At 40.0% G+C, this 27,437-nt stretch overlaps 1 protein-coding gene across 1 annotated transcript in view; it reads right to left on the reverse strand.

Annotated features, from left to right (window-relative positions):
• The window catches only part of TARBP1 (TAR (HIV-1) RNA binding protein 1), a 454,905-nt gene that overhangs the window by 350,869 nt on the left and 76,599 nt on the right, over positions 1 to 27,437 (reverse strand). Inside the window, exons 12-13 of the mRNA XM_053711098.1 lie at positions 26,858 to 27,027; positions 15,310 to 15,404 (exon numbers count right to left, since the gene is read on the reverse strand). Of these exons, the coding sequence (XP_053567073.1) occupies positions 15,310 to 15,404; positions 26,858 to 27,027 (265 nt within the window). The remainder of the gene's footprint in view (positions 1 to 15,309; positions 15,405 to 26,857; positions 27,028 to 27,437) is intronic.

Raw genomic sequence — 27,437 nt, forward strand, 5'->3', positions numbered from 1 at the left:
TCCAAATAAGGAAACACTGCAATACCCCGCTCTCTGATTACTGAGAGTAGGGCACTGAGAACCTTTTGGAGCCGTCGCTAGGCCAAAAGGAAGAGCAACAAATTGGTAATGCTTGTCTAGAAAAGAGAATCTCAGGAACTGATAGTGATCCGGATGAATCGGAATATGAAGATATGCATCCTGTAAGTCTATTGTGGACATATAATGCCCTTGCTGAACAAAAGGCAGAATAGTCCTTATAGTCACCATTTTGAAAGTTGGTACTCTTACATATCGATTCTAAATCTTTAGATCCAGAACTGGTCTGAATTAATTTTCTTTCTTTGGGACAATGAATAGATTTGAATAAAACCCCAGACCCTGTTCCTGAAATGGAACTAGCATGATTACCCCTGATAACTCCAGGTCTGAAACACACTTCAGGAAAGCATGAGCCTTTACTGGGTTTGCTGGAATGCGTGAGAGAAAAAAATCTTCTCACAGGCGGTCTTACTCTGAATCCTATTTTGTACCCCTGAGTGACAATACTCTGAATCCAATGATTTTGGACCGAAAATTTTAATCTGCTCCCTACCAGCTGAGCTGGAATGACGGCCGCACCTTCATGCGGACTTGGGGGCTGGCTTTGTTCTCTTAAATGGCTTGGATTTATTCCAATGTGAGGAAGGCTTCAAATTGGAAACAGATTCCTTGGGGGAAGGATTAATTTTCTGTTCCTTATTTTGTCGAAAGGAACGAAAACAGTTAGAAGCTTTAGATTTACCCTTAGGTATTTTATCCTGAGGCAAAAAAACTCCCTTTTCCCCCCAGTGACAGTTGAAATTATTGAATCCAACTGAGAACCAAATAATTTATTACCTTGGAAAGAAAGAGATAGCAATCTGGACTTAGAAGTCATATCAGCATTCCAAGATTTGAGCCACAAAGCTCTTCTAGCTAAAATAGCTAAATACATATATCTAACATCAATTTTGATGATATCAAAAATGGCATCACAAATGAAATTATTAGCATATTGAATCAACTTAACAATGCTAGAAAAATCATGATCCGATACTTGATGCGCTAAAGTTTCCAACCAAAAAGTTGAATCAGCTACATCATCAGCCAAAGAAATTGCAGGCCTAAGAAGATGACCTGAATATAAATAAGCTTTCCTTAGATAAGATTCAAGTTTTCTATCTAAAGGATCTTTAAAAAAGTACTTTCTTCCGTAGGAATAGTAGTACGTTTAGCAAGAGTAGAGATAGCCCCATCAACTTTGGGGATCTTTTCCCAAAACTCCAATCTAACTGCTGGCAAAGGATACCATTTTTTAAACCTTGAAGAAGGAATAAAAGAAGTATCAGGCCTATTCCATTCTTTAGAAATCATATCAGAAATAGCATCAGGAACTGGAAAAACCTCTGGAATAACCACAGGTTTATAAACAGAATTTAAACGTTTACTCGTTTTAATATCAAGAGGACTAGTTTCCTCCATATCTAATGTAATCAACACTTCTTTTAACAAAGAACGAATATACTCCATTTTAAATAAATAAGAGGATTTGTCAGTGTCAATATCTGAGGAAGGATCTTCTGAATCAGATAGATCTTCATCAGAGAAGGATAAATCAGTTTTTACGTTTATTGGAAGGCGGAATGGCAGACAAAGCCTTCTGAATAGAATCAGAAATAAATTCTTTTAAATTTACAGGTATATCTTGTGCATTAGATGTTGAGGGAACAGCAACAGGTAATGAACAACTACTGATGGATACATTCTCTGCATGTAAAAGTTTATCATGACAACTATTACAAACCACAGCTAGAGGTATAACCTCCACAAGTTTACAACAAATGCACTTAGCTTTGGTAGAACTGTTATCAGGCAGCAGGATTCCAACAGTGATTTCTGAGACAGGATCAGATTGAGACATCTTGCAAATGTAAGAGAAAAAAACAACATATAAAGCAAAATTATTAATTTCCTTATATGGCAGTTTCAGGAATGGGAAAAAAAATGCAAACAGCATAGCCCTCTGACATAAAAAAAAAGGCAAGAGGCAAATAGGATTGGGGTCTTAAATAATGAAAATATTTGGCGCCAAGTATGACGCACAACAAACAGAAAAATATTTTTTGGCGCCAAAAACGTCTGGAAACGACACACTCGCGTCATATATGACGCAACCTTGTGAATGATTACGAATTTGAGTCAACAAACATGCCAAAAAAATCTCGCACCAAGAATGACGCAATAAACTTTGGCATTTTGCACCCTTAATTTAAAAGACAGTCAATTTGAAAAAGAGACTATAACCCAGGTAAGAAATACATTTTCATTAAAAAGCATTTCCCAGATATGAAACTGACAGTCTGCAAAAGGAAATATACTGAAAACCTGAATCATGGCAAATATAAGTACAATACATATATTTAGAACTTTATATAAATACATAAAGTGCCAAACCATAGCTGAGAGTGTCTTAAGTAATAAAAACATACTTACCAAAAGACACCCATCCACATATAGCAGATAGCCAAACCAGTACTGAAACGGTTATCAGTAGAGGTAATAGTAAATTGAGAGTATATCGTTGATCTGAAAAGGGAGGTATGAGATAAATCTCTACGACCGATAACAGAGAACCTATGAAATAGATCTCCCATGAGGAAAACCATTGCATTCAAAAGGGGATACTCCCTTCACATCCCTCTGACATTCACTGTACTCTGAGAGGAATCGGGCTTCAAAATGCTGAGAAGCGCATATCAGCGTAGAATTCTTAACACAAACTTACTTCACCACCTTCATAGGAGGCAAAGTTTGTAAAACTGAATTGTGGGTGTGGTGAGGGGTGTATTTATAGGCATTTTGAGGTTTGGGAAACTTTGCCCCTCCTGGTAGGATTGTATATCCCATACGTCACTAGCTCATAGACTCTTGCCAATTACATGAAAGAAAAGGTTGTTATTCTGAAACGGCGCAAATTGAACCGGCGTAAACCGAGGGCCACCTATATATGTGTTTTGTCTTTGAGGTAACTGTACTGAAAGTGATAATCATGACAATGTGTGTGTAAATTACAAACATTTATAGAAAAGAGATTTCTACACTTAATTTCTAGATGTTGGGGTTCTGAGCTCACTTTTTCCTGAAGGTCCCCTTTGCTATACAGCATATCAGATACTCAATACATATATATATTTACATATGTAAATGTGCCCTGCCCTCTGCAGAGCTTTAAAGGACCACTCAATGCAGTAGAATTACATAATTAACAAGTACACAATAAAAAGACAATGATTTAACACCTACTCTAAATTTCAAATAAGCAGTAGATTTATTCCTATTTTATTTTTTTTCCTATTTTCCAGCCCCTTGTACCATGTGACAGACATCAGCCAATCACAGAATAGTATACGTATACCCTGTGAGCTTGTTCCCCAAAAAATGTGAATATATAAAAAAAATGTGCAAAATTTGATAATGGAAGTAAATTGGAAAGTGTCTTAAAACTGCTGCTCTATCTGAACCATAAAAATTCATTTTGAGTTGAGTGTCCCTTTAATTAATCTAGACCAGTGATTCCCAACGTGGGTGGTACGGCTCCATGGGGGGAATTACAGAAGGGGGCACTAATACGTACAATTGGTGGAAGGGGTGCACTGGTATTACCATAGGAGGCTCTAGTAAGGTCAGGAGGAAGATGCTTATGGGTTCCTCCAAGGAAAACTATCATAATTTACTTTATCTTAAATAAGTAAAGCTAAATCAATTTTATTGCTTTATATTTAAAGTTTTACTACTCTTTGATTTCATGGCTTTTGGCTTTATGATAGTTCAGGTTTACCCGCAATTCAATTTGTCTCTGACTGTAATTGCAGCCACTTGTATAGAATACCTCTTGGTTTTACCAAAGCTATACATTAGCTTAAAGTGATGGTAAACTCTCCTCTTTATAAAAAACAGATCTGGAATGTTAGTGATAGTTTAGATGGAGTTTCATTTATCAGCTTTAATGAAGTTGCGCTATAACTTATAGATATGAAATTCAAATTCCCTGTGCTCCCCCGCCCACTTCAAAAGTAAATTTTTCTGTGAGCTAACGGTTTGAATTGTTCCCCAAACATAGCTCAAGCTACAAAAAAAGTGCCATATGGGGAGAGCGCTGATTGGAGAACAATTCAAACCGTTAGCTCACCGAAAAATTGACTTTTGAAGTGGGGCAGCGGAGCACAATGTATTTGAATTTCATATCTACATTAAAAAGTAAGTTATAGTGCAACTTCATTACATCTGATGAATGAAACTCAATCTAAAATATCACTAACATTCCGGATCTGATTTTAAAAAGAGGAAAAGTTTACCATCTCTTGAAATTGTTAACATTAATGGCAATGTTCAGAAATACTGTGTAGCAAGAAACACAACTAAGGCCTGTTGCACTTGTCTGAGTAGCTTTGTACAGTTGTCATCTGTCAACGATTTTCTGGTCTTCTGTTATCAAAAATAACCCATATGTTGTGCACAATATAACACTTTGGTAAGTAGAATACACTTTTATAAACACAATTTATTGGTGCTGTTGTACAACTATGCCCCAAGCAAAAAAATTCACTCAAGATCTCTGAACATGACAATTTAAGACTCCTTCTAAATGACATTAAACCAGACATTGTGAAACATTTAACATTAACCCCTTAGTGACCAGACTACTTTTCAATTTTCTGACCGTTTAGGACAAGAGCTATTTTTTTACATTTCTGCTGTGTTTGTGTTTAGCTGTAATTTTCCTCTTACTCATTTACTGTACCACACATATTATACACGGTGTTCCTTGCCATTAAATAGACTTTCTAAAGACAACCATTATTTTCATCATCCTATATTATAAAAGGCCAAGTGTTTGTCTGAAGCCGTCATGCGCAGTAGAGACAAACACTTGGCCTTGAGATAGGGAGCGCGAGGAACACAAACAGCTGTGAGGTCTGGGGAGCGCGAGGTAAGCTGATTGAAACAGCCTGTGGCAAGAGATATGGAGCGCGAGCTACTCAACAGCTGTGAGGTGTGCTGCGTGAGAAGCGGCCACACGCTCCCCAGACCTCACAGCTGTTTGTGGCTGACGGGAGCGTTGCGATGGGGGCGTGGCCGGGCGTTGCGATGGGGCGTGCCCGGACGGGTGCCGCCGCGATGGGGCGTGGCCGGGCGGGGTCCCGCAATGTGAATACTTCAAGACAGAGACAGAGAGGGAGCAGGAGAGGGGGGGGAAGGGCCAAAGAGGGGAGAGAGAGCCAAAGGGGGGAGAGAGAGCCATAGAGAAGCGGGGAGAGAGAGCCAAAGAGAAGGGGGGGAGAGAGAGCCAAAGAAAAGGGGGGGAGAGAGAGCCAAAGAAAAGGGGGGGAGAGAGAGCCAAAGAGAAGGGGGGGAGAGAGAGCCAAAGAGAAGGGGGGGAGAGAGAGCCAAAGAGAAGGGGGGGAGAGAGAGCCAAAGAGAAGGGGGGGAGAGAGAGCCAAAGAGAAGGGGGGGGGGGGAGAGCCAAAGAGAAGGGGGGGGGGGAGAGCCAAAGAGAAGGGGGGGAGAGCCAAAGAGAAGGGGGGGGAGAGCCAAAGAGAAGGGGGGGGAGAGCCAAAGAGAAGGGGGGGGGGAGAGCCAAAGAGAAGGGGGGAGAGCCAAAGAGAAGGGGGGGGGAGCCAAAGAGAAGGGGGGGGGAGCCAAAGAGAAGGGGGGGGAGAGCCAAAGAGAAGGGGGGGGGAGAGCCAAAGAGAAGGGGGGGGAGAGCCAAAGAGAAGGGGGGGGGGAGAGCCAAAGAGAAGGGGGGGGGGAGAGCCAAAGAGAAGGGGGGGGGAGAGCCAAAGAGAAGGGGGGGGAGAGCCAAAGAGAAGGGGGGGGAGAGCCAAAGAGAAGGGGGGGGGGGAGAGCCAAAGAGAAGGGGGGGGAGAGCCAAAGAGGAAAAAGAGCCCAAAAAGGAGAGAGAGCCAAAGAGGGGGGAGAGAGAGCCAAAGAGGGGGGAGAGAGAGCCAAAGAGGGGGGAGAGAGAGCCAAAAGAGGGGGGAGAGAGAGCCAAAGAGGGGGGGAGAGAGAGCCAAAGAGGGGGGGGGGAGAGCCAAGAGGGGGGGGCAGAGCCAAAGAGGGGGGGGGGAGAGCCAAAGAGGGGGGGAGAGAGCGAGCAAAGAGGGGAGAGAGAGAGCAAAAGAGCGGGGGAGAGCCAAAGAGGGGGGGGGCAAAGGGGAGGGTAGAGTCAAAGAGGGGGGAGAGAGAGAGCCAAAGAGGAGAGAGAGCAAAAGAGGGGAGAGAGCCAAAGAGGGGGGAGAGAGAGCCAAAGGGGGGGGAGAGAGCCAAAGGGGGGGGAGAGCCAAAGGGGGGGGAGAGAGCCAAAGGGGGGGGAGAGCCAAAGAGGGGGGAGAGAGAGAGCCAAAGAGGAGAGAGAGCAAAAGAGGGGAGAGAGCCAAAGAGGGGGGGGGGCAAAGAGCGGGGGAGAGCCAAAGAGGGGGGGGGCAAAGGGGAGGGTAGAGTCAAAGAGGGGGGAGAGAGAGAGCCAAAGAGGAGAGAGAGCAAAAGAGGGGAGAGAGCCAAAGAGGGGGGAGAGAGAGCCAAAGGGGGGGGAGAGAGAGAGCCAAAGAGGAGAGAGAGCAAAAGAGGGGAGAGAGCCAAAGAGGGGGGGGAGCCAAAGAGGGGGGGGAGCCAAAGAGGGGGGGGAGAGAGCCAAAGAGGCGGGAGGAGAGCCAAAGAGGCGGGAGGAGAGCCAAAGAGGGGGGAGAGAACAAAAGAGGGGGGAGAGAGAGCAAAAGAAAGGAGGGAGAGAGCAAAAGAGGGGAGAGAGATAAAGCAAAAGAGAGGGGGGAAGAGAAAGCAAAAGAAAGGGGGGAAGAGAGAGCAAAAGAGAGGGGGGAGAGAGCAAGGGGTGGGACCGCTGTACTGCAAAAAATGGCCCGTGTACACAGGCTTTAATACTAGTATCTTATAATTTACTATAATTTTTTTTTATAAAATATGATAAAAAAATGGAAAAAACACACACTTTTTCTAAATTTGACCCCCTCAAATCTGTTACACATCTACAACCACCAAAAAACACCCATGCAAAATAGTTTCTAAATTTTGTCCTGAGTTTAGAAATACCCAATGTTTACATGTTCTTTGCTTTTTTGCAAGTTATAGGGCAATAAGTACAAGTAGCACTTTGCTATTTCCCAAAAAAAAAATTTCAAAATTATCGATCGTTACATTGGAACACATGATATCTGTCAGGAATCCTTGAAAATCGCTTGACATGTATATATATATTTTTTAGTAGACAATCCAAAGTATTGATCTAGGCCCATTTTGATAAATTTCATGCCACCATTTCACCACCAAATGCGATCAAATAAAAAAAAAGAATGTTCACTTTTTCACAAACTTTAGGTTTCTCACTGAAATTATTTACAAACCGCCTGTGCAATTATGGCACAAATGGTTGTAAATGTTTCTCTGGGATCCCCTTTGTTCAGAAATAGCAGACAAATATGGCTTTGGCATTGCTTTTTGGTAATTAAAAGGCCGCTAAATGCCGCTGCGCACCACACGTGTTTTATGCCCAGCAGTGAAGGAGTTAATTAGGGAGCTTGTAGGGTTTTTTAGCTTTAGTGTAGAGATCAGCCTCCCATCTGACACATCCCACCCCCTGACCCCTCCCAAACAGCTTTCTTCCCTCCCCGAAACCACAATTGTACCCGCCATCTTAAGTACTGGCAGAAAGTCTGTCAGTACTAAAAACAGAATTTATGTTTACCTGATAAATTACTTTCTCCAACGGTGTGTCCGGTCCACGGCGTCATCCTTACTTGTGGGATATTCTCTTCCCCAACAGGAAATGGCAAAGAGCCCAGCAAAGCTGGTCACATGATCCCTCCTAGGCTCCGCCTACCCCAGTCATTCGACCGACGTAAAGGAGGAATATTTGCATAGGAGAAACCATATGATACCGTGGTGACTGTAGTTAAAGAAAATAAATTATCAGACCTGATTAAAAAACCAGGGCGGGCCGTGGACCGGACACACCGTTGGAGAAAGTAATTTATCAGGTAAACATAAATTCTGTTTTCTCCAACATAGGTGTGTCCGGTCCACGGCGTCATCCTTACTTGTGGGAACCAATACCAAAGCTTTAGGACACGGATGAAGGGAGGGAGCAAATCAGGTCACCTAAATGGAAGGCACCACGGCTTGCAAAACCTTTCTCCCAAAAATAGCCTCAGAAGAAGCAAAAGTATCAAACTTGTAAAATTTGGTAAAAGTGTGCAGTGAAGACCAAGTCGCTGCCCGACATATCTGATCAACAGAAGCCTCGTTCTTGAAGGCCCATGTGGAAGCCACAGCCCTAGTGGAATGAGCTGTGATTCTTTCAGGAGGCTGCCGTCCGGCAGTCTCATAAGCCAATCTGATGATGCTTTTAATCCAAAAAGAGAGAGAGGTAGAAGTTGCTTTTTGACCTCTCCTTTTACCAGAATAAACAACAAACAAGGAAGATGTTTGTCTGAAATCCTTTGTAGCCTCTAAATAGAATTTTAGAGCACGAACTACATCCAAATTGTGCAACAAACGTTCCTTCTTTGAAACTGGATTCGGACACAAAGAAGGCACGACTATCTCCTGGTTAATGTTTTTGTTAGAAACAACTTTCGGAAGAAAACCAGGTTTAGTACGTAAAACCACCTTATCTGCATGGAACACCAGATAAGGAGGAGAACACTGCAGAGCAGATAATTCTGAAACTCTTCTAGCAGAAGAAATTGCAACCAAAAACAAAACTTTCCAAGATAATAACTTAATATCAACGGAATGTAAGGGTTCAAACGGAACCCCCTGAAGAACTGAAAGAACTAAGTTGAGACTCCAGGGAGGAGTCAAAGGTTTGTAAACAGGCTTGATTCTAACCAGAGCCTGAACAAAGGCTTGAACATCTGGCACAGCTGCCAACTTTTTGTGAAGTAACACAGACAAGGCAGAAATCTGTCCCTTCAAGGAACTTGCAGATAATCCTTTCTCCAATCCTTCTTGAAGAAAGGATAGAATCTTAGGAATTTTTACCTTGTCCCAAGGGAATCCTTTAGATTCACACCAACAGATATATTTTTTCCATATTTTGTGGTAAATTTTTCTAGTTACAGGCTTTCTGGCCTGAACAAGAGTATCAATAACAGAATCTGAGAACCCTCGCTTTGATAAGATCAAGCGTTCAATCTCCAAGCAGTCAGTTGGAGTGAGACCAGATTCGGATGTTCGAACGGACCTTGAACAAGAAGGTCTCGTCTCAAAGGTAGCTTCCATGGTGGAGCCGATGACATATTCACCAGATCTGCATACCAAGTCCTGCGTGGCCACGCAGGAGCTATCAAGATCACCGATGCCCTCTCCTGATTGATCCTGGGTACCAGCCTGGGGATGAGAGGAAACGGCGGGAATACATAAGCTAGTTTGAAGGTCCAAGGTGCTACTAGTGCATCTACTAGAGTCGCCTTGGGATCCCTGGATCTGGACCCGTAGCAAGGAACCTTGAAGTTCTGACGAGAGGCCATCAGATCCATGTCTGGAATGCCCCACAGTTGAGTAATTTGGGCAAAGATTTCCGGATGGAGTTCCCACTCCCCCGGATGTAATGTCTGACGACTCAGAAAATCCGCTTCCCAATTTTCCACTCCTGGGATGTGGATTGCAGACAGGTGGCAGGAGTGAGTCTCCGCCCCTTGAATGATTTTGGTCACTTCTTCCATCGCCAGGGAACTCCTTGTTCCCCCCTGATGGTTGATGTACGCAACAGTCGTCATGTTGTCTGATTGAAACCGTATGAACTTGGCCTTTGCTAGCTGAGGCCAAGCCTTGAGAGCATTGAGTATCGCTCTCAGTTCCAGAATATTTATCGGTAGAAGAGATTCTTCCCGAGACCAAAGACCCTGAGCTTTCAGGGGTCCCCAGACCGCGCCCCAGCCCATCAGACTGGCGTCGGTCGTGACAATGACCCACTCTGGCCTGCGGAAGTTCATCCCTTGTGACAGGTTGTCCAGGGACAGCCACCAACGGAGTGAATCTCTGGTCCTCTGATTTACTTGTATCGTCGGAGACAAGTCTGTATAGTTCCCATTCCACTGACTGAGCATGCACAGTTGTAATGGTCTTAGATGAATGCGCGCAAAAGGAACTATGTCCATTGCCGCTACCATCAAACCTATTACTTCCATGCACTGCGCTATGGAAGGAAGAGGAACGGAATGAAGTATTTGACAAGAGTTTAGAAGTTTTGTTTTTCTGGCCTCTGTCAGAAAAATCCTCATTTCTAAGGAGTCTATTATTGTTCCCAAGAAGGGAACCCTTGTTGACGGAGATAGAGAACTCTTTTCTACGTTCACTTTCCATCCGTGAGATCTGAGAAAGGCCAGGACTATGTCCGTGTGAGCCTTTGCTTGAGGAAGGGACGACGCTTGAATCAGAATGTCGTCCAAGTAAGGTACTACTGCAATGCCCCTTGGTCTTAGCACCGCTAGAAGGGACCCTAGTACCTTTGTGAAAATCCTTGGAGCAGTGGCTAATCCGAAAGGAAGTGCCACGAACTGGTAATGCTTGTCCAGGAATGCGAACCTTAGGAACCGATGATGTTCCTTGTGGATAGGAATATGTAGATACGCATCCTTTAAATCCACCGTGGTCATGAATTGACCTTCCTGGATGGAAGGAAGAATTGTTTGAATGGTTTCCATTTTGAACGATGGAACCTTGAGAAACTTGTTTAGGATCTTGAGATCTAAGATTGGTCTGAACGTTCCCTCTTTTTTGGGAACTACGAACAGATTGGAGTAGAACCCCATCCCTTGTTCCCCTAATGGAACAGGATGAATCACTCCCATTTTTAACAGGTCTTCTACACAATGTAAGAATGCCTGTTTTTTTATGTGGTCTGAAGACAATTGAGACCTGTGGAACCTCCCCCTTGGGGGAAGCCCCTTGAATTCCAGAAGATAACCTTGGGAGACTATTTCTAGTGCCCAAGGATCCAGAACATCTCTTGCCCAAGCCTGAGCGAAGAGAGAGAGTCTGCCCCCCACCAGATCCGGTCCCGGATCGGGGGCCAACATTTCATGCTGTCTTGGTAGCAGTGGCAGGTTTCTTGGCCTGCTTTCCCTTGTTCCAGCCTTGCATTGGTCTCCAGGCTGGCTTGGCTTGAGAAGTATTACCCTCTTGCTTAGAGGACGTAGCACTTGGGGCTGGTCCGTTTCTACGAAAGGGACGAAAATTAGGTTTATTTTTGGCCTTGAAAGACCTATCCTGAGGAAGGGCGTGGCCCTTACCCCCAGTGATATCAGAGATAATCTCTTTCAAGTCAGGGCCAAACAGCGTTTTCCCCTTGAAAGGAATGTTAAGCAATTTGTTCTTGGAAGACGCATCCGCTGACCAAGATTTCAACCAAAGCGCTCTGCGCGCCACAATAGCAAACCCAGAATTTTTCGCCGCTAACCTAGCCAATTGCAAAGTGGCGTCTAGGGTGAAAGAATTAGCCAATTTGAGAGCACGGATTCTGTCCATAATCTCCTCATAAGGAGGAGAATCACTAGTGATCGCCTTTTCTAGCTCATCGAACCAGAAACACGCGGCTGTAGTGACAGGGACAATGCATGAAATTGGTTGTAGAAGGTAACCTTGCTGAACAAACATCTTTTTAAGCAAACCTTCTAATTTTTTATCCATAGGATCTTTGAAAGCACAACTATCTTCTATGGGTATAGTGGTGCGTTTGTTTAAAGTAGAAACCGCCCCCTCGACCTTGGGGACTGTCTGCCATAAGTCCTTTCTGGGGTCGACCATAGGAAACAATTTTTTAAATATGGGGGGAGGGACGAAAGGTATACCGGGCCTTTCCCATTCTTTATTTACAATGTCCGCCACCCGCTTGGGTATAGGAAAAGCTTCTGGGGGCCCCGGGACCTCTAGGAACTTGTCCATTTTACATAGTTTCTCTGGGATGATCAAATTCTCACAATCATCCAGAGTGGATAACACCTCCTTAAGCAGAGCGCGGAGATGTTCCAACTTAAATTTAAATGTAATCACATCAGGTTCAGCTTGTTGAGAAATTTTCCCTGAATCTGAAATTTCTCCCTCAGACAAAACCTCCCTGGCCCCCTCAGACTGGTGTAGGGGCCCTTCAGAAACAATATCATCAGCGTCCTCATGCTCTTCAGTATTATCTAAAACAGAGCAGTCGCGCTTACGCTGATAAGTGGGCATTTTGGCTAAAATGTTTTTGATAGAATTATCCATTACAGCCGTTAATTGTTGCATAGTAAGGAGTATTGGCGCGCTAGATGTACTAGGGGCCTCCTGAGTGGGCAAGACTGGTGTAGACGAAGGAGGGGATGATGCAGTACCATGCTTACTCCCCTCACTTGAGGAATCATCCTGGGCATCATTTTCTCTAAATTTTGTGTCACATAAATCACATCTATTTAAATGAGAAGGAACCTTGGCTTCCCCACATTCAGAACACAGTCTATCTGGTAGTTCAGACATGTTAAACAGGCATAAACTTGATAACAAAGTACAAAAAAAACGTTTTAAAATAAAACCGTTACTGTCACTTTAAATTTTAAACTGAACACACTTTATTACTGCAATTGCGAAAAAGTATGAAGGAATTGTTCAAAATTCACCAAAATTTCACCACAGTGTCTTAAAGCCTTAAAAGTATTGCACACCAAATTTGGAAGCTTTAACCCTTAAAATAACGGAACCGGAGCCGTTTTTATCTTTAACCCCTTTACAGTCCCTGGTATCTGCTTTGCTGAGACCCAACCAAGCCCAAAGGGGAATACGATACCAAATGACGCCTTCAGAAAGTCTTTTCTATGTATCAGAGCTCCTCACACATGCGACTGCATGTCATGCTTCTCAAAAACAAGTGCGCAATACCGGCGCGAAAATGAGACTCTGCCTATGATTAGGGAAAGCCCCTAGAGAATAAGGTGTCCAAAACAGTGCCTGCCGATATTATTTTACAAAATACCCAGATTAAAATGATTCCTCAAGGCTAAATATGTTTATTATATGAATCGATTTAGCCCAGAAAATGTCTACAGTCTTAAAAAGCCCTTGTGAAGCCCTTATTTATTGTCTGTAATAAAAATGGCTTACCGGATCCCATAGGGAAAATGACAGCTTCCAGCATTACATTGTCTTGTTAGAATGTGTCATACCTCAAGCAGTAAAATTCTGCTCACTGTTCCCTCAACTGAAGTTAATTCCTCTCAACAGTCCTGTGTGGAACAGCCATCGATTTTAGTAACGGTTGCTAAAATCATTTTCCTCTTACAAACAGAAATCTTCATCTCTTTTCTGTTTCAGAGTAAATAGTACATACCAGCACTATTTTAAAATAACAAACTCTTGATTGAATAATAAAAACTACAGTTAAACACTAAAAAACTCTAAGCCATCTCCGTGGAGATGTTGCCTGTACAACGGCAAAGAGAATGACTGGGGTAGGCGGAGCCTAGGAGGGATCATGTGACCAGCTTTGCTGGGCTCTTTGCCATTTCCTGTTGGGGAAGAGAATATCCCACAAGTAAGGATGACGCCGTGGACCGGACACATATGTTGGAGAAATAAAAGGCTTTTTTTTTTTTTTAAATATATATTCAGATGTGATGGATCCCACCGCTACTTATTTGCTGCCATCTTGGGTACTGGAAGCTTCCACCGCTTTAACCCCTAAGGACGTACAGGGTACGTCCTTGGTCGTTAAGGGGTTAAAGTGACACTGAAGTCAAAATTAAACTTTCATGATTCAGATAGAGCACGCAATTTTAAACAACTTTCCAATTTACTTCCATTAACAAAATGTGCACAGTCTTTTTATAGTTACACTTTTTGAGCCACCAGCTCCTACTGAGCATGTGCATGAAGTCACAGAATATACATATATGCCTTTGTGATTGGCTGATGGCTGTCACATGATACAATAGGAGTGGAGATAGACATACATTTGAAATTTGTCAAAAGAAAATGTACTACTCATTTGAAGCTCAGACTATGGCCCCGATAGTCAAAGCATCGACATACTGAAGAGAAACTGCCTTTCTGGCCTTGTCGGCTTTGCAGTCTGTCAGTCTGTCAATGTTCTCTAAAAAAGGGGCGTACCCACAAAGTGCCAGTGAGTGGTGATATGTCTCCCATAGGATATAATAGGGAGCACTACGTCAGCTAAACATTTTCGACTTCGCCACTTTTCTGCACTTTCTGCAGGTGGGGCATATTTGAAATGTTCCTACACAGCGCAGACAGTGCGCTCACTGAAATCAAACACAATTTCTGTGTCAAAACACTTCAAATAATCCCTGTGTGACCTAACTGTAACTACACCTACACTACCTGCCTTACACTGTAAAGTTTGTCCACTGAAAAGGTGGCGAGATAAACATGGCTGACACCCTACTCGTAACCTGTACTTCAGAGATTGGAATATATTGCACTGCTGGCAATGTATCCCAATGAAAGTGCAGGTTACTCTCGATGGAACGCCCAGCTAACTCCTTAATACCACCAACACTCCCCTGAAACGCCCAGCTAATTCCCTAATAACACCTACATCCGCCTTAGCTACACTCCCCTGAAACGTCCAGGGAACTCCCTAATTATACCACCTACACCTACATCACGCCTTAGCTACACTCCCCTGAAACGCCCAGCTAATTGCCTAATACCACCTACATCTAAGTCATGTCTTCCCTATACTCCCCCTGGAACGCCCAGCAAACTCGCAAAGAATGTCTACACATACGTAATGTCTGCAATCTACCTGACTAATAAAGCTAACAACAAAAAAATGCCATCCCTATTATAACTATAGGAGCTATGTCGCTACATTTATATACAATGTTAAATAGTTATGTATTGTGATGTATAATACATATAATTTTAAGTATTGTAAATAATTTAAAATATAGTTTTTTTTTATTGTTCATTTTATTATTTTAAATAAATATATAAAATACAGGGGAGGGGAATAAGGGCACTGGGCTGATGGGCCCCACAAATTTATCTTGCCCAGGGTCCCGCAAATGCTAAGTTTGGCCCTTGTATAACACTTACAATTAACTAAGATATTGTGAATACTGAGGTCTCATTGTTGGACTTTTTTACTGCTCTGTTATACTGATGTTAGGCGCTGTGCAACTATTTTGTAACTGGTTTATATCTGTCATGTTCTCATTTAACCCAATTATTTCATAATTATTAAATATATAAATATTAATAAAGAATACATAAACAAAAATAATGTCAGTAAATACTTACAGTTTTAAGCTCACCACCTATTCTTCTTAAAATAAAGTCCAAGATGCTTGTAGCAGTTGTAAGAACTAAATTCCAGAGAAAAGCTAATAGCCCATCTGTAAATAAAGAACAAACAGGTTACCAAAAGAATATTGCCAATCCAATATACAGTATATATATTTTGATATAAAAGTCATCATTCAGCTGTGTTCTATTAAATTATGAATCTGGATTTTACCTAAAATGTAAAGTACCTTTTTTGTGCTGTGAACCCTTAGTTTATGTATACAATAATGGGAAATTTTACTCAATACTAAAATACTGATTGCTTTCTCCTGAAACTAATACACCAGTATCACTGGTGGAGAGCAACTTCCTGCTATGTGGCTCATTGGCTAACAATTAGTATTAGTAGGAAACACCTATCAGCCAGTAAGCTTTAATAGGAAGTATACAGCTGCAGTATTAGTTTAATTTTAAAATGAAGCAGTTTTTACTTTTTTTCTGACAAAAAACAAACAAACAAACAAATAAATACATTCTTATTATTTATTCTACAATTATAATAAAAGATTTATAATCCTAATTGGTATCTTCTGATACTCCGTCCCCCTTAAAGGGACACTGAAACCAAATTTTTTCTTTCGTGATTCAGATAGAGCATGCAATTTTAAGCAACTTTCTAATTTACTCCTATTACAATTTTTTCTTCGTTCTCTTGCTATCTTTATTTGAAAAAAGAAGGCATCTAAAAAAATTGTTGGTTCAGTACTCTGGACAGAACTTTTTGAATCAGCAAGGACAACCCAGGTTGTTCACCAAAAATGGGCCGGCATCTAAACATTCTTGCTTTTCAAATAAACATACCAAGAGAATGAAGAAAATATGATAATAGGAGTAAATTAGGAAGTTGCTTAAAATTGTATGCTCTTTCGAAATCATGAAAGAAAAAATTTGGGTTCACTGTCCCTTTAAGAGGCTAAGTAGCAGCCAGGTGCTGCTAATTAAATGCCTTTGATTAATTGATTGTCAGCAATTGTGACCACTTCTATAAAAAGCCAACGTTTTAGCAGTTTGCTGGTTTGGAGCATTCCGGTGTGTGTTACCACAATGCTAAGGAGGAAAAACATCAGCAATTATCTTAGAGAAGCAATTTCTGCTGCCCATCAATCTCAAATAAAGATAGCAAGAGAATGAAGAAAATTTAATAGTAGTAGTAGTAAATTAGAAAATTGCTTAAAATTGCATGCTCTATCTGAATCACACAAGAAAAAAATTGGGTTCAGTGTCCCTTTAATTTCCTCTTTTGGCTGGGCTGTTATGTATAGAGCCGTTCCACCCACTCTCTACATAGGCTTTCTAAGGGCTTTAAAGGGGCTGGACTTCAAGATTGTCAAATGACACATATATTGATTGGATGTTCACTAGAATTTTCATAAAAAAAAAAAAAGTTCCTCCAAGTGGGTTGGCATAACATTGCAATAGACGCATTATATGCACTAATTTAATCCTTTCACAGGTGGATTAAACACAAAAAAAAAGTACACATACTTTTTTTTCTGGCAAAGATTACTACATATATGGCATTTGATTAAAGTTTACTATCACTTTAAATGCTGCACTTTTATGTTAAAATATTTTTTATTGGTATAACATAATAAAACATGATACATATCATATACGTTTGGTTACATTATTAGCTTATCAGGTGATTAAACATAGTATTTTCTATTATCAACTCTTTATTTCTTTGTGTCTTGTTTGTGCCTTCCTGTTAGCTGATTGACAGAGTCTCAAAAGTCCGTAATATCGACCTCGTAGTTCTTATTATATTGTGGCTTTGGCTCCATAATTGAAATTCAACACCTGATAGCTTTTACAGAGGAAAATAAAAACTTCTATTGTATAAGAATATTAAAGGGACACTGAACCCAAATTTTTTCTTTCATGATTCAGATAGGGCATGCAAATTTAAGCAACTTTCTAATTTACTCCTATTTCTCTTCGTTCTCTTGCTTTCTTTATTTAAAAAAGAAGGCATCTAAGCTATTTTTTTGGTTCAGGACCATGGAAAGCACTTGTTAATTGGTGGGTGAATTTATCCACCAATCAGCAAGAACAACACAGTGTGTTCATCGAAAATGGGCCGACATCTAAACTTACATTCTTGCATTTCAAATAAAGATACCAAGAGAATGAAGACAATTTGATAATAGGAGTAAATTAGAAAGTTGCTTAAAATTGCATGTTCTATCTGAATCACGAAAGAAAAAATTTGGGTTCAGTGTCCCTTTAACATAACTATGCAATAAACATTATCGAATAAAATTAACTTTTGGTCACTAATGATGAACTTATGTGTGTCATTGTCTACAATGAATGCTTTGTCTGATTTCGCATATGTGGAAGGAAAAACATTTCTAAATAAATTTCTTACTCAAATCACGTCTATGTAATCGTATATATCTTTTTCCTTTCCTTTTGGAGAACTAAGTTCTATTCCTTTTCGTGTTAGCACACAAGGGGTAAATCAAGTCGATTGCATCAACCAATAAAACCAAATTTTATTAAATGTATCTGTCGTACCTAAAATTGTTGCTGCCGTTTCATGTAGCAAGTATGTCAATTTAAATCTGTCCGTAATTTCACGCCATGTTGGTGTCCCTGCCTTTGAATGCTTGGCGATGCTTATTCTTGTGACAGTGCAAAGTATCTTAACAAAGGTATTTATGTGTAAATGCTGCTCTTTTATATAGATGATATAATTGGTTAGTACAATTTGCTTTTAAAGGGACATAAAAGCCCAAATTAAAGTTGTATAACTCAGTGAATGTAATATTAAGAGACATTTTAGTTTACTTATTACGTATTTACTCATTTACAGGTGCTCCCTGTTACTCTCCGTTAAGAGATTCTGCATTCGACAGGGCTTAATTACTTTCTATAGGAGACAGCTTAAAGGGACAGTAAAGTTAAAATTAAACTTACATCATTCAGACATGGGGTAGATTTAACTGTAAGAAATGGTTTTCGAGTGGACATGATTGGCTGTAGCAAATCATGTCCGCTCGACCTCACTAAATGCACCAGCATTTCTGGTGAAATGCTTGTGCAATGCCACCCCCTGCTCACTGGCGGCCAATCGTCCGCTAGCAAGGGCCGTCAATCATTCTGAACGGATTGGGATGCTTTCAGTCCGTCACCTAAAAGGTGGCAGGCAAGTTAAAGTGAATGTAAAGTTTCATCAAGTAGTGCCCGGTTTTTAAAAATACTATTAAAAACAGGGGCACTTTAATTGATGAAACTTTGCACCATATTTGTAGAAATACTTACCTCTTCGTCTTGAAAGCCACTCCAGCGCTTTGCCAGCCCGTCGCAAGCCTCTTCCTACGTCAGCAATGACAATTCCGGCATCCTCCAATCACGGCTTCCCCCCCGGGGGAAGCATTGCCTAAAGCAACGCCGTGATTGGAGGAAGGCTGGAATAGTCATTTCTGATATAGGAATAGGCTTGCGACGGGCGGGGGAAGCGACATCATCAGCGATCCGGCTTTCAAGACGCAGAGTTAATTCTACAAATAAGGTGCAATGTAAAGTTTCATCAATGTAAGTGCCCCTGTTTTTAATAGTATTTTTAAAAACCGGGCACTACTTGATGAAACTTTACATTCACTTTAAGGAGCAGCAGTCTTACGAATGGGGTTCTGAAGCAGCATCTGCTTCTTAATAAATGGAGCACTTTCAAACAACTTTCCAATTTACTTCTATTATAAAATTGGTTTAATTATTTTTGTATCCTTTGTAGAAAAGCATACTTGGGTAGGCTCAGGAACAGCAATGCATAACTGGTGCTAATTGCTGGTTGCATATATATATATATATATATATATATATATCTACACAGTTGTATGCAAATGTTTAGGTACCCCTGACAATTTCCATGATTTTCATTCATAAATAATTGGGTGTTTGGATCAGCAATTTCATTTTGATTTATCAAATAACTAAAGGACCCAGTAATATTTCAGTAGTGAAATTAACAGAAAGTGTGCAATATGCATCAAAACGAAATTAGACAGGTGCATAAATTTGGGCACCCTTGTTATTTTGTTGATTTGAATACCTGTAACTATCTAGCACTGATTAATTGGAACACATAATTGGTTTGGTGAGCTCATTAACCCTTGAACTTCATAAACAGGTGCATCCAATCATGAGAAAAGGTATTTAAGGTGGCCAATTGCAAGTTGTTGTTCTCTTTGACTCTTCTCTGAAGAGTGGCAATATGGGGGCCTCAAAACAACTCTCAAATGACCTGAAAACAAAGATTGTTCAACATTATGGTTTAGGGGAAGGCTACAAAAAGCTATCGCAGAAATTTAAGCTGTCAGTGTCCACTGTGAGGAACATAGTGAGGAAATGGAAGACCACAGGCACAGTTCTTCTTAAGGCCAGAAGTGGCAGGCCAAGTAAAATATCGGAGAGGCAAAGGATGATGAGATTGGTCAAAAACAGCCAACAGACCATCTCCAAAGACCTACAACATCATCTTGCTGCGGATGGTGTCACTGTGCATCGTTCAACAATTCAGCGCACTTTGCACAAGGAGAAGCTGTATGGGAGAGTGATGCCACGCCACAAACATAGTCGCTTTAGGTATGCAAATCCACATTTGGACACGCCAGCTTCATTTTAGAAGAAGGTGCTGTGGACCGATGAAACAAAGATTTAGTTATTTGGTCATAACAAGGGGTGTTATGCATGGCGGCAAAAGAACACAGCGTTCCAAGACAAACACTTGCTACACAAGTGGGGCTGTGTGGCCAGTGCCGGTACTGAGGGTTGAGGGTCCACTCAATATCAGCAGAATAATGCTTAGGAATCAGTCACAAAGTTGAAGTTACGCCGGGGCTGGATATTTGAACAAGACAACGACCCAAAACACTGCTCAAAATCTACTCTGGCATTTATGCAGAGGAACAAGTACAATGTTCTGCAATGGCCATCCCAGTCCCCAGACCTGAATATCATTGAAAATCTGTGGGGTGATTTGAAGCGGGCTGTCCATGCTCGGCAACCATCAGACCTAACTAAACTGCAGATGTTTTGCAAGGAGTAATGGTCCAAAATACCTTCATCCAGACACTCATTACAAGCTATAGGAAGTGTCTAGAGGCGGTCATTTCTGCTAAAGGAGGCTCTACTAAATATTGATGCAATATTTCTGTTGGGGTGCCCAAATTTATGCACCTGTTGAATTTCATTTTGATGCATATTGCACATTTTCTGTTAATCCAATAAACCTCATTTCACTACTGAAATATTACTGTGTCCTTCAGTTATTTGATAGATCAAAATGATATTGTTGATCCATACACCCAATTATTTATAAATGAAAATCATGGAAATTGTCAGGGGTGCCTAAACTTTTGCATACGACTGTATATATGCCACTTGTCATTGGCTCACCATGTGTTCAGCTAGATCCCAGTAGTCCATTGCTGCTCCTTCAACAAAGGATGTCAAGAGAGTGAAGCATATTTGCTAATAGAAGAAACTGAAAAGTTGTTTAAAGCTGCATGCTCTATCTGAAAAATTGGGCTTAATGTCCCTTTAATACTGGGACTTCAAGTTCACCCCCTTTTTTTAGGGAATTAAGTGAGGGTTGCTTATCCTAGGGTTGATGTGATGATTTTATTCAAAGTCAGTGAATTTTAGAGAATCAGGCCATAAATGTTGACATAGTATCACATTATCAGATCATATGCCCCCAACATCTAGTTCAGATTCATCTGATTTTGCTTTAGCATATAACATTTATATTTATTTTAGGGTTAATACTTACGCATCTTATTTGTGTATGTACTCATATATTTGCATTAATGTATGTGAGACTACACTTTGTCTTTATATGTTTCAATAGTATATGTATATATAAAAACCAAATTTTGTATTTGTATTTAAAATTACCAGGGAGACTGACCATCTCCCATTGGTTTAAGCACCCCACCCAAGTTCAGGTGTGCTCATTACAGTGTTAAAGAGTTGTGAATAAAAAGCCAGGGAGTCTCATTCTATTATGAAGAGTAAAAGCAGGAATGTTTCAGCCCTCTTTGACAAAAGGATTTAGAGTAGGACCAGTCGAATTGGGGCACCTTGTAAGCGGTGACTGGCTAAGCAAAATATGGCCATATTGTGTGACTAAGTTCCCAATATTATTTAAAAAAAGATAGTTGTCTCTTGATGTATATGCAGGCAATTTTTTGCAGCAGTAAAAAATATGTTGTGCTTTTGAAAATGGATGTGCGCTGATACCTCTTTGTTTGTGTAATTACTGGGTCATATTGGCAGCACTCCCAGATGTTGATTTAAACTTTTTGTAAGGTGTGCTAAAAAAACAAATTTTGTATTTGTATATATATATATATATATATATATATATATATATATATATATATATATATATATATATATATATATATATATATATTATACAGTATATTATGAAGATGTATGTTGGTTCCCCTATGAATGCTATTCTCTGTCCAATCTAAGCCTTTCACTTTCACTCACCCGCTGCTATTGATGTACCCACCCCCTCCATGTCTATATGATTGTACTGTAAAAACTTTAATGTGTTCCTAATGATCCATTTTATGTTGAAATTTTTTTATTTGAGTTATCCACTGAAACAGTATTCGAAAATGAGAAAATCAGACATTTTTAAGATAGTAAAAGAACATGTCACAATATAGTGTTACATATAATGTGAGCTAAAAGATAAATTTTCTCCTATTTTGGGCTAATTTCTATTCAGTAGCTCTGATGTATTTGTTTATCTGCTACAGTAGGTAAGTAGGTAAGTAAGAGAAAGGAAAAGAAAGGTTGAGATGAGATTGTGAGAAGATAAGAAAGAAATAGAGAGAGCAAATATAGAGAAGTAGTTGTAGTGATCACTCGTGGTAAGTTGTTCTTGTTTATTTGTAGTCATTGTCGGATTTAGTTTCGTATACTGTTCCTATTCATCATTCTTTTTGTATCTTCCCACATTATCCACTCCTCCCAGGTGTTCAAATATTCAGCTCTATTGTCTAAAAGAGTAGAGGCAATAATGGCCACCTGATGATAGTATTTCATTTTATTTAAAGGGACAGTCTAGTATAAATTAAACTTTCATTATTCAGATAGGACTTTTAATTTTAATAAACTTTTCAATTAATGTTTATCATCCAATTAGCTTTTTTCTCTTGGTATTCTTAGTTGAAACTAAACCTAGGCCGAATCATATGCTAATGTCTAAGCCTTTGAGGGCTGCCTCTTATCACATGCTTTTTAAATCTCTTTTCAACACAAAGAGACAGAAAGTACACGTGGGCTATATAGATAACACTGTGTTCAGGCACAGAAAGTTATTTAAGATTTAGCACAAAACAATGCTAAATGCAAGACAATAGATAATAAACAGTCACAGTCATGTGATCAGGGGGCTGGAAGAAGGTTCCTAGATACAAGGTAATCACAAAGGTAAAAAGTATATTAATATAACTGTGTTGGTTATGCAAAACTGGGGAATGGGTAATAAAGGGATTATGTATATTTTAAAACAATAACAATTCTATGGTAGACTGTCCCTTTAATATGATGTCGTAATGGGGTATATATGTTTTCCATTATTACTGTTACAATTACTGTTCTCACAGCTGTACAAATTATACCTACTAGCTTTATCGATTTCCTAGGAAGATCTTGAACAGGGAAGTGTAGTAAAGCTTGTTCTAAATTAAGTGTTATTTGTTTGTTAAAAATGTCACTAAGTAATTCAGAAGTGCTTATCCATATATTTGTAACTTTCGGACACTCCCACCACATATGCAAATCTGTTCCTTCTTCTGGACATCCTCGATAGCAATGATGTTAAGGAGTGTTATCTGACTTTATTTGGTTATGGTTAAATCTACTGGGATGTATGTACCACCTATATGCCCCTTTGATGTAGTTTTCTTTTAGGTTTGCGCTAATGGAGCAGGATAGTCCTTTTCTAAATATATATCTGCCAATTATTTATTATCTTTGGTGAAATTACCTTCTTCCCATTTCTGGATACATTTTAACCCCTTAATGACCACAGCACTTTTCCATTTTCTGTCCGTTTGGGACCAAGGCTATTTTTACATTTTTGCGGTCTTTGTGTTTAGCTGTAATTTCCCTCTTACTCATTTACTGTACCCACACATATTATATACCGTTTTTCTCGCCATTAAATGGACTTTCTAAAGATACCATTATTTTCATCATATCTTATAATTTACTATAAAAAAAATTATAAAATATGAGGAAAAAATGGAAAAAAACACACTTTTTCTAACTTTGACCCCCAAAATCTGTTACACATCTACAACCACCAAAAAACACCCATGCTAAATAGTTTCTAAATTTTGTCCAGAGTTTATAAATACCCAATGTTTACATGTTCTTTGCTTTTTTTGCAAGTTATAGGGCCATAAATATAAGTAGCACTTTGCTATTTCCAAACCACTTTTTTTCAAAATTAGCGCTAGTTACATTGGAACACTGATATCTTTCAGGAATCCCTGAATATCCCTTGACATGTATATATATTTTTTTAGAAGACATCCCAAAGTATTGATCTAGGCCCATTTTGGTATATTTCATGCCACCATTTCACCGCCAAATGCGATCAAATAAAAAAAAAAAAGTAAAATTTTTCCAAATTTTAGGTTTCTCACTGAAATCATTAACAAACATTTTGTGCAATTATGGCACAAATGGTTGTAAATGCTTCTCTGGGATCCCCTTTGTTCAGAAATAGCAGACATATATCGCTTTGGCGTTGTTTTTAAGTAATTAGAAGTCCGCTAAATGCTGCTGCACACCACAAGTGTATTATGCTCAGCAGTGCAGGGGTTAATTAGGGAACTTGTAGGGAGCTTGTAGGGTTAATTTTAGCTTTAGTGTAGTGTAGTAGACAACCCCAAGTATTGATCTAGGCCCATTTTGGTATATTTCAGGCCACCATTTCACCGCCAAATACGATTAAATTAAAAAAAATAGTCAACTTTTTCACAAACTTTAGGTTTCTCACTGAAATTATTTAGAAACAACTTGTGCAATTATGGTACAAATGGTTGTAAATGATTCTCTGGGATCCCCTTTGTTCAGAAATAGCAGACATATATGGCTTTGGTGTTGCTTTTTGGTAATTAAAAGGCCGCTAAATGCCACTGCGCACAAAACGTGAATTATGCCCAGCAGTGAAGGGGTTAATTAGGTAGCTTGTAGGGAGCTTGCAGGGTTAATTTTAGCTTTAGTGTAGAGATCAGCTTCCCACCTGACACATCAGACCCCCTGATCCCTCCCATAGAGCTCTCTTCCCTCCCCCACCCCACAATTGTCCCCGCCATCTTAAGTACTGGCAGAAAGTCTGCCAGTACTAAAATAAAAGGTTTTTTTTTTTACTTTTTTTTTTTTTTTTGAAGCATATTTACATATGCTGCTATGTAGGATCCCCCCTTAGCCCCCAACCTCTCTGATCCCCCCCCAAACAGCTCTCTACCCCCCCCCCCCACTGCCTTATTGGGGGCCATCTTGGGTACTGGCAGCTGTCTGCCAGTACCCAGTTTGCATATAAAAATGTTTTTTTTTTCATTTATTTCAGTTTTTTCTGTAGTGTAGCTCCCCTCCCCCAGATCAATCCCCCACCCCCTCCCAGATCCCTTCAATTACGTTTTATTTTTTATTCTATTGTACAAAAATATGTACAAGTTTCTGTAGTGTAAGCGGTTCCCACCCGCTCCCTCCCCGTGCACGCGCCCTCCCGCCGCCCCCTGTGCACGCGCGCGCGCCTGTGCGCGCCCCCGGCGATCCCGCCCCCGATCCCGCCCCCCTCTCTGACTAAGAAGCCATCGATGGCCGCCCACCCACCTCCCATTTACGCTCCCACCCACCAACGAATGCGGCCATCGATGTCCGGTGCAGAGAGGGCCACAGAGTGGCTCTCTCTGCACCGGAGGGGCAAAAATTGTTATTGCAGGATGCCTCGATATCGAGGCATCCTGCAATAACCGGAAAGCAGCTGGAAGTGATCAGGATCGCTTCCAGCTGCTTTCCAAACCGAGGACGTGCAGGGTACGTTCTCAGGCATTAACTGCCTTTTTTCTGAGGACGTACCCTGCACGTCCTCGGTCGTTAAGGGGTTAATTTATTAGGATGTGGGTCTGAGCTCATAGTATTATATAGACCCTTTGATTTTTTGGGAGGAGATGCATAGTTTTTCAAAGAATGAATAATTAGTTAGGTCTCTAGTTTTCCTAGCTTAAAGGGACAGTCAAGTATAAATTAAACTTTCATAATTCAGATAGGACTTTTAATTTTAATTGCCTTTCCAATTTACTTTTATCATTAAATTTGCTTTTTTCTCTTGGTATTCTTAGTTTAAACTAAACATAGGTAGGCTCATATGCTAATTTCTAAGCCTTTAAGGGCTGCCTCTAATCACAGGCTTTTTAAATCTCTTTTCAACACAAAGAGACAGAAAGTACACGTGGGCCATATAGATAACACTGTGTTCAGGCACATGGGATTATTTAAGATCTAGCACAATACAATGCTAAATTTAAGACAATAGATAATAAACAGTCACAGTCATGTGATCAGGGGGCTGGGAGAAGGTTCCTAGATACAAGGTAATCACAGAGGTAAAAAGTACATTAATATAACTGTGTTGGTTATGCAAAACTGGGGAATGAGTAATAAAGGGATTATCTATCTTTTAAAACAATAACAATTCTATGGTTGACTGTCCCTTTAATTAACTCTGGAAATTAATTGTAAATAGTGGAACCAGGAGTTTGGAAGGGTGGGTGGTAGATCATTACTAATGATCCATTTTACATGCAGGCGTATATAAAAGTATTTACAAATATCTAATCTAGTCTTATTTTGTCAGTTGAAATAGTTTTTTTTTCTATTTAATCTGTCACCTATAGTGAAAATTTCAATACTGATTTAGTGGCTATGAAACTAGCAATACATGTACTGTATATTTGTGCACAACTGTTACTGTTCTATTAATCCTTGCTAGTAGATAGGTATAATCCCATAATTATCCTGGTGGAGAAAAATAACCTAGCAAGAAAGAGTTTATTCGGCACAAGAACATCCTTTTTTGTTTAAAATAAAAAAAAAAAAAGACCGTAGCAAATTTCGAAAATAATGTCCCTTTAAGCAGTTACCATAATGGTCTATATAAGCTTTACATTTAAGCACTGGATTTCAAACCGGTCCTCAAGCCTCACAGCAGGCCAGGTTTTCAGGATTACCTTGAATGAGAGCAGGTAAAATAACCATGGTTACTAATCAGCTGATTATTTCGCCTATGCTCCAGTTCAGATATCCTCAAAATGTAGCCTGAGGACAAATTTGAAAACCAGTGAACTATAGTAAAATGTACAAAAACAAGCCTGCATCCTTAGTAGTTTTGTAAAATATTCAGTGATCCTTTGTTGAACCAGCCAAGAATAATATAGAAAACAATTAACAATTCACCAACCTGCATCATCTGAAGAGGATTGAGATGAACATGTTTGTAGTAATTTCAAGAGCAGCTGTAGACTCTTGTCTGTTTTCAGAGTGGGCATGTATGCATTCGTACTGAGCTTGGACAAAGTATCCAGGAGAGGGCTCAGAAAAGTACGTAGTTCATCGTGCTCTGCTATGTCACTGTATAAAATGAAGAAAGTCCTTATTGGAGATGTGCACTTGTTTCATTACAAATGCAAATTTGAAAGGAAAATACAGAGATGCACTAATTTGTAGAATAATTAATAAATATTTACTAAATTCATTAGTATGTGTTTGTTACCCTTTAAGATAAACGGGAATATATATAACAGCGCTTAGACTTAAAATACTTTTGCCTCTCTCTGTAAACCCCCTTCCTGGTCACGAATTTGAGATAATTTTTAGTTGAGAGTGGCGCTACTAAAAGCTAAAAAGTATTAAAAACTATGAGAGAAAATAAATTTGTTACCTATTAAATATGTTTTTTATGTATATACTTTACCTAAATTTTATAGAAAATTAAATATCATCGAAAATTTAATATCCATAGAAATAAGTTTCCCTCTATT

Source organism: Bombina bombina, chromosome 4 (genome assembly GCF_027579735.1).
Source record: "Bombina bombina isolate aBomBom1 chromosome 4, aBomBom1.pri, whole genome shotgun sequence".
Lineage (NCBI taxonomy): Eukaryota > Metazoa > Chordata > Amphibia > Anura > Bombinatoridae > Bombina > Bombina bombina.